We start from the raw sequence: 12,363 nt of genomic DNA, 5'->3' as shown, positions 1-12,363 counted from the left end.
ATACCATTCTCTCATTGTAAGACCATGTTGCATGCAAAAAAAAAAAATTGCTCTTTTGTGATCTACTACGTAGTGTATTTTTTGACTATGTGTGTTAGGCAAGCATGCATCATAAATTATGCTAATCCCTTGTCTGTGTAATACCAGAAAATCCCATAGACTATCACTGTATTAAAAATTGGTATAAATGGGTTGAAAGGAGTGGGGTGGGTATTGCAACCAGTATTTTTGCAAGAATGATACATTGCAATTGAAGTTGTTCTGGATATATTTTCTTTTGTGAAAAGCTTGCCTTCGGATTGAGAAGATTAAGATATTGAGAAATTAAGATATTGAGAAGATATGCAGTTTTTTTCCTTACCTAGACTGATTCACTATGATAAAATTCCCTCTTTATCATTAGGCAACTCAACAATGGCAAAATGTAGTATTCCTACACATGAAGGGAGGGAGAGAAAATGAGAAATAATTTAATGCTGTTTAACCTAAAACAAAGAAAATGCTCAAACTTACTTTTTCCAAAGCCAAGAAGGAAACACAAAATTAATCTTCCAACATGTGTGCCTTAGTCCTTCCTATTTGCATAAATGTCTACTCAAGTGTGATTCTTGCCCTCCCTTATAAATGTTAAATGTGGCCCTGTCCACCAAAAGGTTGCCCTCTCTGTCTTAACTGAAGGTGGAATATAAAATAGGTTCTTTTTTGAGGACCAAAATGTAGGGGGAAAAGATGCCTTTGAAGATATTCAGATCTCAAAGCTAAAGAGTTGTCTGAATTAATCGTGAGACTTCTTATACTCAACGGATAATCTGCATTTCTCCCCTTCTTTCTGTCCTAAAGACTATAACTTGAACCTTACTTTGTTAAAAGGTCACCTCTCATCTACTGTCATTGTTAAACTGAAGAACAGATGGGGCAAAATTTGGGGTGGTTTGCTCTAATATGACTTGATCTTAGCTGGAGGTGAATTATGTCAAGACTATCAGTTTCATCAGAGTCAGAAAAAGAAGAAAGTATTTTGCTTTGATTTTACAAATGGAGGAATTGCTCAACTCATTTATTTTACGCTGCTACCCCTTTGAGAAGAATAGAGATAATACAAGATGTTACTGGGGGTGTGAGAAGGAAATTGTGCAAATTATTGTAACATCCTCGGTTCTTGTACTGCTATGTCCAGAAGGATAGGAAGGACGTTCCTGGGAGTACAGGGCAATACAGAAAAATGTGATAGTGAGGCTTTGAATGTCCAAAGTTGTAACAGTAAGGAATGAGGTTACGTTTCTTGGAGAGTTGTATTTCTAGGTCAAGCAACACATAATTTTACAAATCATCTGCATAAAGATACATGCCTACTTATCCATCAAGCTGTTCCCTTTCAGGGTAAGCAACATCATGCAAAGTTCAAACAAGGAGTTAAATTTTTTTAAATAAAAAAATTAAAGACATATGGAAAAAGAAAGGGAAATATAGCTAAAACTACTTTACAGCAGCCCCTTTCACCCTATTTTTGCTTATTTTTCTATTATTCCAAGCTATCTTTGTTTCTACCCCACTCATATACCCCTTCATACACTTCCATCTCTTCTTTAAACGTCTCACCTTTTCTTTTTGAGGAGTTCATCAACTCTATCCAACCACAACTTTCTTGGTTTCTTCCTTCCTCTTGGCAAGTTCACTCTTTTTTCACATACAGTATTTGTTTTGGGTATTTGATTCTCATTCATTCTCTCAGTACAACCAGACCACCTCAATGTATTACTTTTTTTACTGATCATTCACTTCTGTATCCAGTTCTTAGTCATTCAGCATCCATTCACTACTGAGCCTATCACACTTTCTTGTTTTGTTGTACACACTTCTTAAGCAATCCGTTTTTGCTGCATTCAAAATCTTTGTATGTTTCTCCTGATTTACTTAACTCACTTCCCCACTTCTCAGTTCTATATGACAAAGTGGACAGAAGCACATTTTTAAACACAGCCTTTTATGCTTCTTTCAACAAACGTTCATTCCTTGCAAGAAACCATATTCTGTCTACTACCTTTCTAACTTTATGTTCATGTTTTAAAATTTCTCTCTACATTTTCCCATTGTTACTGAACCTTCTTCCAAGGTATACAAATTCATAAACTTGGTCTAGTTATTCATCATCTGTATAAAGCCATTCATTTTTCTGTGGTGCTGCTGCTTTAGTATAATTTAAAAGAAAAAAATCGAGGTAGAAGCCAGGTTTTTCATGATTGCTTTCAATCTTTTCCAGAGGTGAATAACTGAAATCTATTAGGAATTTATCTCATGAAAAGCAGGCAAAATTTGGCCCTGACTTAGCATATAAAATATACCCTGCTGGGATTATTCTGTTACATGGATCAAGATTTCAAAGATTAATTTTGTTAAAGATGTTGTTTAATCTGTGTCATTCTTTCTCTTTTGTCAATGTGGTTGGCATTGTATTAGCTTAAAAGGAACCCCTAAAGAAAGGCTGTTCTCTGAGTAGTTCAATGTGTATTTTCTAAATTAGAACCCTAAACAATCACTTTATTCTGAAGGAATTGATGCAAATCTAGAATGATAAACCAGGTGTAATTTTCTTTTTTAAAAAACCACATTTGCAGTCAGTTTATTTGGAAAGCTGCTCTGTTTAATTTCAGTAAAATTTGGTTGCTTCCCCAATGCCAGCTTATGGGCCAATACATTGTTTCTCAGATTTTGTAGTCTGCCCCATTCCCTTTTTATTAATTAGAGCTGTAAGCCCAGTTATAACTTCGATTTTTGAACAACTACGTAAGAAAGACACTGCTGGGTCACAGAAGTCACAACCTTCTGTTTCTAGCATGACCAGCAGAAAGTAAAACCTGCCATTAAAAACAGGTTTTTAATGTTTGAATCTTGGTTTGGAATTTGTAAAAGCAGACAAACAAAGGTGTTAAAAATAAAACCTCTTGATTCAACTTTGAGTCTTTACATCTTGTGGCTTACTTAAAAGCATAAACAAATTCAAAATAGCTTAGATACCAAGGATAAGCTTTATTCAGGTTATAATTTCCCTATTGCACATTCTTTTTTGCTCACCGATGCAGTATGCAATCCAGGTTCACTGCATATGGAGAGAATTCAAAAACCACTTCATTCTAGAACAGAATCCTTTATAGGGGTGGAGGTGAGTCTGCGAGTACCTGGATAAATGTTGGACCAGACATAGGAAATCTTTGTCCCTTAGATGCTGCTGTAACTACTATTCCTACCTTTGACCATGTTGGCAGGGGCTGCTGGGAACTGTAGTTCAGCAACATATATAAAACTGTTTTCCAACTCTTGTGTTAACCTTCTAAGAATGGCTAATTCAGAACAATTAAGTTAATTAGTAATTTGGTAAGCCAGCTGGTTATATACAAAATCTATGATGCATTGATTTATAGCTTGGCTTTATGATTTTCCAACACATAAGGCAGCTTACAATTAAAATACAAATTATAAAGCATAATTTACTGTTTAGCAGTACAATTAAAATAAACAAATTTCATTCCAGAATCATTAAAATAAAAATTCAGTTCAATTGACAGTTAAGAGCTTGGTGATGAAAGATATGAGTTTTTTGCCAGATTCCTAAATACTAGGGGAGTGAGGGCGTAGGGGGTATGTTTCATAGCCTGCAGACTATCCAGGAAAAGGCCCTGTGCCGTGTCCCAGATAGATGAGCATTTGGCAACAGTGCAGTTTTCCACAGGAGTGCTCCTCCTGGTGTAAGGAACCAGGCTAGTTCATAGTGGGACAAGAAGGATGCATATGTTGTAAGCCATTTAGGCCCGTAGAAGTCAAATCAGTACCTTAACTTGTGTCTGTTGGGAATAACCAATCAGTACAGATCTTTCAGTTCAAGCATCATATGAATCTTCTACAGGTCAGCAGTTTAACCACTGCATTTGCACCAATTACAATTTCTAGACACCTTTCAAAAACAGCCCTCACATAAAGCTTGGTGCAGTCACCAAGATGGAATGCAAGCAAGTAATTCTTAATTGTTGCTAAGTCTGATAAACTCAAAAAGGATCAGAATTGGCACACAAGCCAACAGTCATCACGTGCAATTTTAGTAACAGCTGGGAATTAGGGAACACTCCCAACTGCAAATCTGCTGTTTTGGGGGGAGTTAACCCCATCCACAGGCTTTACCTGAATCCCCAAGTCCAGCTTTCTCCTTACCAACAGCACATATATCTTTTTTACTTGTGATTCATCCAGAGCCGTTGGGAGTTGGGCATTATACAAATTAGATAATAGATAGATAGATAGATAGATAGATAGATAGATAGATAGATAGATAGATAGATAGATAGATAGACAGACAGACAGACAGACAGTCAGTCAGTCAGTCAGTCAGTCAGTCAGTCAGTCAGTCAGTCAGTCAGTCTGGGACCAGTTTTAGATCCAGCACATTACTGAGTTTAGGGAATATTCAACATTCTTTGGAATTAGATGGGAGGAAACAGTACAGCTGGATATCATTGGCATACAGATGATATCCCATTCCAGAGCTCGAAACTACCCCTCCCAGTAGTTTCATGCAGGTGTTAAACAGCTTAGTGGACAAGATTCAGCCCTGAGGAACCCCATTGGTCAATGAACCGTTTAAAATCAGTGCTCCAGCATCACCTTCTAGATGCATTCCACAAGAAAGACCAGAATGACTGTCAAACAGTATTCTCAAGGCCCAAGCTCACCAGACACTTCAGAAGGGTAATATGATTGGTGGTGTTGAAAACATTGAGAGATCCAGGAGAACTAACAAGGCTGCACTCCCTGCATCTAACTTCTAGCATGAGTCATCCACAACCAGTATAGTCTCAGTACCATATCCTAGGTGAAACCCTGATTGAAATGCATTTATACAGTCAATTTAACCCAGATGTATCTACCACCTTTTCAATCACCTTACCCCATAATGGAAAATTAGAGATGTATTTATGTATAGAACTTATATGGCTGCCCATCTCATACAATGATTCTAGGCAGCACACAACAAGCAATAAAAACAAAACCACCCTTCCCCCCAGATGCCAGACCAACAGCTTTCCAGCTCAACCTCCATCCTAGCCCAATGCTTGAGGGAGGATCCAGGTCTTCACGGTCTTCCAGAAGACTAAAGGGTAGGGATCCCTCAGATTTCAGGTCAGAGGCTATTCCAAAGAGCTAGGGTGGCCACTAAGAAGACGAGCTTCTGAGGTCCCATCAGGTGACAACATTTAAGGGAGGGGACCTGGAGCACACCCAGCCTATCTAACCTAGTAAGATAGGCAGATACCCTCAGGGAGAGATGGTCTCATAAATAACCAGGCCCTGTGCCATGTAAGGCTTTAGAGGTGATAACCAGCACCTTGAATTGAATCCAGAAAGCATCTGGGAGCCAATGCAGCTCATGAAGCGGTGGTGTAGCTTGGGTGAATCACATGGCACCCAAAACTGTGCTGCTGCATTCTGGACCAGTTGCAGCTTCCAGATGGTCTTCAAGGGCAGCCCCATGTACAGTGTGTTGCAGTAATCCAAATGGGAGATGATTAAGGCATGAGTGACTATGATGCCTATAATTATGAACATATTCTAAATTCAGGGAGACTTTTCAATAAAGGTTGTATAACAGATCCCTCACTTAAAGAGATATTAATTGACTCCTATCACCACAGGGCCAATCCCAGCCTGGCCAATTTAATTAGCTAGAAGTGACAAAAGTTGAGCATACATTGTCCACATCCTTGAGGTGTATAAGCTGAAAAGAATGTGTGTTTGTCTGTGGAGTCCTTGGAGTTCTCTGAGCTTGGTTGTTTTCTTGCAAACGTTTAGTTACCTGGCTAGGTAACATCTTCAGTGCTAGAATGGAATGGGGTTTGCTTTCTGTTTATATACAGTGGCATGTCCTTCCAGTGTTGGTGGGGGTGTGGGTTTTGTTTTGTTTTTTCCCTCTGGTAGTGCCTTGATTACGGTATTGTTTACTGCTGATTGTATGTCTGGTGATAATCTTGGTGTTAATCTCTGCTTATCTGGGTGATGATTGCTGGTGAGGAGATGTTCTGGTCTTTCGTTTTCCTTTTTATTGTCTCTTTTGAATAGTGTGAAGATGTTGTTTATCTCTATGTGCCTGTTGATGGCTGCCTTGTCTGAATACCAAGCTTCCAGGAATGCCCTCACAACTTTGGATTTAGCTTGGACTAAGATGCTAACAGTTTCCCAGTTGAAACTATAGTTAAGTCAGTCCATGTGTTGTGAGATTAAGGAGTTTTCATCATATCTTCTGACTGCTAGTTGGTGTTCATGGGTGTTAATCTTATACAGATTTTTTTTTATCTTGCATGAATATGTGATATTTCTAACTAAGCCAAGTAGTCCAGCTGAGCAGTATCTAGAGCAGAGAAGGGAAGACTGTGCAGTATTCTCCTTGCTTATTGTTTGCAAGCTGCTGAATTACAGTGTGGTAAAAACAAAGCTTTGGAACAGATGTTTAAAGTCCTTCTAACTACAGTGTGACAAGCGTAACGACAGACCTAAATTATTTCTGTGCAATGTCTTGTAGTCTTGAGATGGAAGATGGAGGCTCAGAGGAAGTGCCAGGGGAGGGCTTTGCTGTGGGGAAGTAGGGGAGAACAAGTTATGATTTGCAATCCTTGTTTTGTAACTGTATGCCTCAGAAAGAGATTCAGTGGTTTGATGCTTTCATGAGGTGGGGAAAGTTTCTCTCTGGCCTTGACAAAAGTCAGTAGAAGCTGTGTAGGGCAACATCCCTCTTGTTTCCAATAAAAGTTGTTATTTTTGCTGAAAGGCATCTCTTTGCCACAGTTATGACTTCCAGACATGACTTTTCTTGTACAAATAGTCTGCCTCAATCACCAGTTTTTTCAGGGAGGAGTCTAGAGCTTCTTGTTTTCATTTGTAAGCTGTGTTTTCTTTATTGCTATTCCCGTCTTTTTTTCTTACACCAGAAGTCTGTAAAGAAGAAAAAGACAGGAAGTTACCCAGGGAATTTGATTAGGAGTGCAACAAACTGTTTGTCCAGAACACCATCTGTCCTTTCTGGGGAAATCACTGTTGTATATAGTGAGAAGATAAATGGATAGGAAGAGAAAGGAACCCATGGAGAATTTCCCTGTCTTCCTTTGTGCTGGAGAAGGATGAAATCAGTATCCCAGAGGGGTGCATTTTGGGAGTAATAGACGTAATGGTCAGTTTGATATAGCAGACATACAGGGCCCAAGCTGTAAATATGTCAAAAATGAAGATCGTTGTCACTGTATTTTTAACTTCAACTGGCATGAGAGTTCAGAACTAGCCATCAAAATTCGTACAGGTTCTTTAATCCACCATAAGCTACAATATTAGATATTCATTTTGGTTCCATCTTCAGTATTTATAAGATACATTGACTGTATTGTGCAGTGTGAAGAATAATGGATGTTCTTGATTTGTTTTCTGATTATGTCTGATTGTTTGCATGAGCCAAGAATCCACCGAAGCATGGCATTGTCTGAAGAGATAGAGGAAAGATTCAAGGCTCCCTGGCTTTACAGCATTTGCTGTTGTAGCAGCTTGTGCACTATGTAAACTTACCATGCTGACTTTTCTTTCTTTTAATTAGGTGAAAAATCTGATGGTGCATGGGCAGTTGGGGACTTGGTCTCCATGGCAACCATGTGAACACTCAGATGGAGATAGTACAGGTTCCTGCATGTGCAGATCACGGTCATGTAACAACCCTCAGCCTCGGTGTGGTGGACGTGACTGTGAAGGAGCCAGGATAGAGATTGCAAATTGCTCAAGGTACTTCAAAATGTTTGTGTCTCGCGTGTACCAGAAGGATGGAACTGTTCCTTTCATCAGATTATGAATTGCCACTACATTACATCTTGGTCCAACATGCTATAGACTTTAAAACTGAGAAAGGCAGGCTACCAGAAAAAAAGCAAGGCCATTAAATATTTATTATAGCAATGCAGTAGAGTTGGTAGAATATTGGGAATCTGAACCCTTTTCAGTGTTACATTGAAACACTGCCTCTCAACTAAATCTGCCTCTCATGGAAATTTTGAGGGTGAAAAGAGAGCCATATCTGTTTTCCTGATGTAATATTGCATCTTGTTACCGAATGGATTTTTCCCATGTCATGTGAATTTATCCCAGTGTCTTTGTAATAGCTAAAATGTTTTCTAAGTCCACACAGTTAAGATGAAATACTTACTCGGGAATAAATGCCACACCTGACTGTGTTCTCCATCACTCCTCTGATCAGAATCACCAACCTTTACTTAAAGGCAGTGTTCTTAGTGGGTGGAGAATTTGGAAGGAAAAAGATGGCTTTAAAGGCTGCTCCAGACCACTTAGGATAGTCATAGAGTGAGGGCGATTTACACTTTACTCCTGACTTGTTAACATTGGATAGCTTGGCCATTGTGCCATTGATGCCTCCAAACGGTTTCGTGTAAATAAATGAAGCTGCCTTATATGAAAGCATACCATTAAGTGGCAGTAGCTTTCTAGCACTCTAGAAAGACTGTTTTTCAAGCTCTGCTATGTGAGATGCTGGCAATGGGACCCATGCACCAAACTCTGGCTTCCCAGTTGTGCTCAGCTGCAGAGTTATTGTCTATACTATTTGGAACCATCATCATCTGAGGCAGGGACATTTTCTGTAGGGAAAATAATGGCAGGGGAAAAGGTTAATGGCCTCCCTTAGGGCAGTAGTCCCATCCCAAATTAAACCATTATTATTCCAACTCAAAGAGGTATTTTGATCTTGACAAGGACTACAAGATATTTTGTTGAGAGGCATTGTGGTTATGTCAAGTTTAGCCTGCAATTGCATTTGATTAATTACTTTATATTGATTTACTCACAACTAGAACAAGTAGGACAAGGCTGGTGCTTGTCTCCCCCTCTCTCCTTCTTCCCCTCAGCATCTCTGAGCATGACATTAGCCCACCAGTTAGCCCACCCCCATCTTCCTGCGATTCCTCCTGTGCTTCCCTCAGTCTCCATCACCGATGCCCCAGTACAGTTATCTTGTTCCGCAGACTTTGTCCATTAAATCCAAACTCTACTAAACTGAAGTCTGTTAAATTGAAAGTTTACTGTTTGAATCACAACACACTTAAGCTATCATGTTTAAAAGCTCCATATATTTAAATAGCAGTCTCCGGGTCTTTGCCCACTCATCCTTCTCACTTCAAGACTTGAACTAGTTCCAACATGTTTGATGAAGAACATGATATTAGCTCCATTAACTATGTGAGTTCTAGCACTGCCTCAAGGTGACAGGTGTCATTAATGTGTCTATTAAAACAAAGACACCTTAATGAGTTATTTTTTAAAAAAATAGAAACATGAAAGACATGAAATTTGAAGCTTGGAACATAAACTTTTTAAAATCTAGGACTACCTTAAGCTAATGAAGGATATGGGTATTATTATACTGAAGAATGGTGTGAAGTTATTAATGAAAAAGGAAGATTAGTCAGATTTTTCTTAACGTCACTGATATGGTGTTTTAGCACTGAACCAGCAGTTTATACGTCTCCTTTTTGTTTGCCTGGATCGTGGAGACTCAGATTTAACTCTGTGATGTTACCTGAAACTGTCCAATGGCTAGTGGGTGCACCCAAGCTATTCTCCTAGCATTATGAGTCCCTGTCACGTGTATGTTATCAGCTGATCAAATTGTACATTTTAGAGATGAGGGTGTAAATATGTATAAACAAACACATACACACATACATTCACATGTGTGCACCTACACATCTCTTCCAATGCCTGTGTACCCTTCAGGTAGTTACTGGTAATACATTTGGTATCATTATAGTAAGACAAATACACTCCATAAGTTGCCTTGTGCGCTTTGGCAGTCTAAACTGTCATGCTTGAAGGAGTTTAATTCATCTTTCTTTAGGCTGCTATACATATCTGTGACATAATTGGCTAGCAGAGACATGGAAAATTCCTTCACTATATAGATGGTTCTTGTGCAGAATGTTTCTACATATTTCAACCTAGATTAGTTCCTCTGCAGAATCTGTTCAGCCAGTTTTCGCTTGACTGATGTAACAGGCAGACTCGATCTGAGTCTCGGTGGGAAGGAATGGCTTTCCATCTCTTTGCTAGAGAGTATTAGCATTTGAAATAAGAGTATTAACTGAGGCAATAGAACTTACTAGTTACTTAGACTCTTAATATGCAAAGACGCATTTTGTGCTTATGAAAACGGTGTGGTGGATAATTATTCTGATTTTCAGAACAGAACCTGGTGCTGAAAGATTTCTCAAAATCTCCCAGAGTTTGTGACTCATCTGGGATATGAATATCTGTCTTCTCTCGCTCCAGGATGACATATGATTAAAAAATAAAATTTGATTAGATCTTCTAGATTCTCCCTGTTTTTTTGAACAACGGTTTATACAGCTGTTACAACTCCACCATGTGGAGCATCATTTTCTCTGCAAGAGACATAAGGCAGTTGGTGTAATAATTTAATTATTGCCAGCAATGTTGATTGGTTAAATGTAGAATACCACAAGATTAGTCTGTAGGAAGTAGATGAAAAATGCATTTAGTGTTAACATTTAATGACTGTTAGGAAATACAGTCATATGAGCATCTTACATTCTTCATAGGTCTACAGTTTCCCATTTTAACTGGCTTCATATGCCATGCAATTCTTTCATTAGAATGTTTAAAGGAGAGTTTTTAGTAACAAGCAAGAACTAAGATTTCTATTGGAATGTCACCATGCTAATAAAAACCTTATTGAGAATTGAATGTAAATCAAGCCTTCGTCTTTTAAGATCTGAATCTTCAAAAATAAAGTATGAACATACAAAAACTTCATATTCTGGCTGCTATCCCAAACATTTGTCTAAACATATGTTTGACTAAATGGGTGAATTATTTACATATGATTATATTGACATGAAGACACACAACTAGCTAATGGTTTTAAAAGTACTGTGTATGATTTGGATTTGGATACTGGTGGCTTTGTTGTTTGTGTTTTTCCTATATCATTCTGGACACAGTAGGCATTCACCCATTTTTTATTTTATTTAATTTTATTTAAATATTTTTGATACCCCGTTTTTCCTACTTGCTAAGAAAACAGGACTCACAAGGGGAAAAAGTAATTTTCAAAAATTAGTTGTCCTCCAGTGAAAGAGAAATAAAATACTGCTGATCTAAAGTCATGCTACCAAGAGAATGAGAAAACAAACTTGGAAAGTGTAGATGAAGGTCAAGTTTTAATTCTAATATTCCTGCTACAACAGATGAACTACCAGATACCTTTTAGTTGCCAGGCTCTTCAGTTACATCTGTTTTCCACCTAAACATTCAGGAACCCAAGAAAAAACATAGCTTGAGATAAGGACATGAGAGCAAACTTTAAAAAATGTTGACATCATTTTCCAAGGTAGAGAAAGCAGGAATGTTGGGATGATAGAAGAACTGTATCTGGTTCCATTTTGTAAGGTGGTATCTTCTTCAGTAGAATAGAAGTTTGTTCCTGAAATGTATTTCCTGCTGGGATTAATAAAAGTACATGTCTGTTTGAAGAACAGGAATTACAACCTGAATCTTTCTCAGAGAAATTGGTGGCAATTGGTGGTATTGGAGTGATTCTTCACTTTGTTGGCTGGGCCTTAATATTAACACACACTGTGCGGGATCTATTGCTCTTTTAAAACATTATTGAAAAATCACACTTTCAATTTTTAGCCTACCATTCATAACATACCCCCAAATGTAAAAATTACCTAAAGTGAAACATTAATAGAAACATCAATAAGATAAATAAAAGCAATGGTAGAGGGAAAAAAAGGACAACAGAACCTACAATATATGTTTAACAGTGGTTTGCTGTTTTAACCAATGCTAATCCTAGAGATGTTACCTGAAACTTTAAAATATCCATTAAAATATGTGTAAACAAATGTCCACTGTTCATCCATAGGGAGTGTTAAGATTCTGAAATAACAATGTTCTGATTTATATGTAGCAATTTCTAGATTTTAGCTTTTATCATTAGCTTTTTAAAAAATTCATAACCTATTTTGAGTCTTTCAAATGGGTATACAGTATTATATGATTATAGATTCAGTGGTTATGAAACTTTGTTACATAAAACAAATAATAGTTTAGAAATCAAACTTCCAAAGGCCTGGCTAACTTTAATCTTCCCCTTTCAACCTTGTTCTCCCTCTTATTTTTCTGTAATACCATAAAATTTTGTCACAAAGTTCATAAACATAAGAAATTATAGTATGATTGCAAATTTATGAATAATGGGGAATATGTGAGGGATTGGGTTTATAAAATCTAAACTTGTGTTATAAT

At 37.8% G+C, this 12,363-nt stretch overlaps 1 protein-coding gene across 10 annotated transcripts in view; it reads left to right on the top strand.

Moving 5' to 3' along the window:
• SEMA5B (semaphorin 5B) overlaps positions 1-12,363 on the top strand; it is a 476,652-nt gene that overhangs the window by 429,056 nt on the left and 35,233 nt on the right. For all 10 annotated transcript variants that reach the window (XM_088146436.1, XM_088146435.1, XM_088146434.1 and 7 more), the window contains one exon: positions 7,625-7,806. In XM_088146436.1, the coding sequence (XP_088002562.1) occupies positions 7,625-7,806 (182 nt within the window). The remainder of the gene's footprint in view (positions 1-7,624; positions 7,807-12,363) is intronic.

Source organism: Python bivittatus, unplaced genomic scaffold, assembly GCF_059951505.1.
Source record: "Python bivittatus isolate LINGU-HERP-01145 unplaced genomic scaffold, Pbiv_v1 ctg000480_np1212, whole genome shotgun sequence".
Classification (NCBI taxonomy): Eukaryota; Metazoa; Chordata; class Lepidosauria; order Squamata; family Pythonidae; genus Python; species Python bivittatus.
This window is presented reverse-complemented; position numbering and strand designations above follow the sequence as displayed.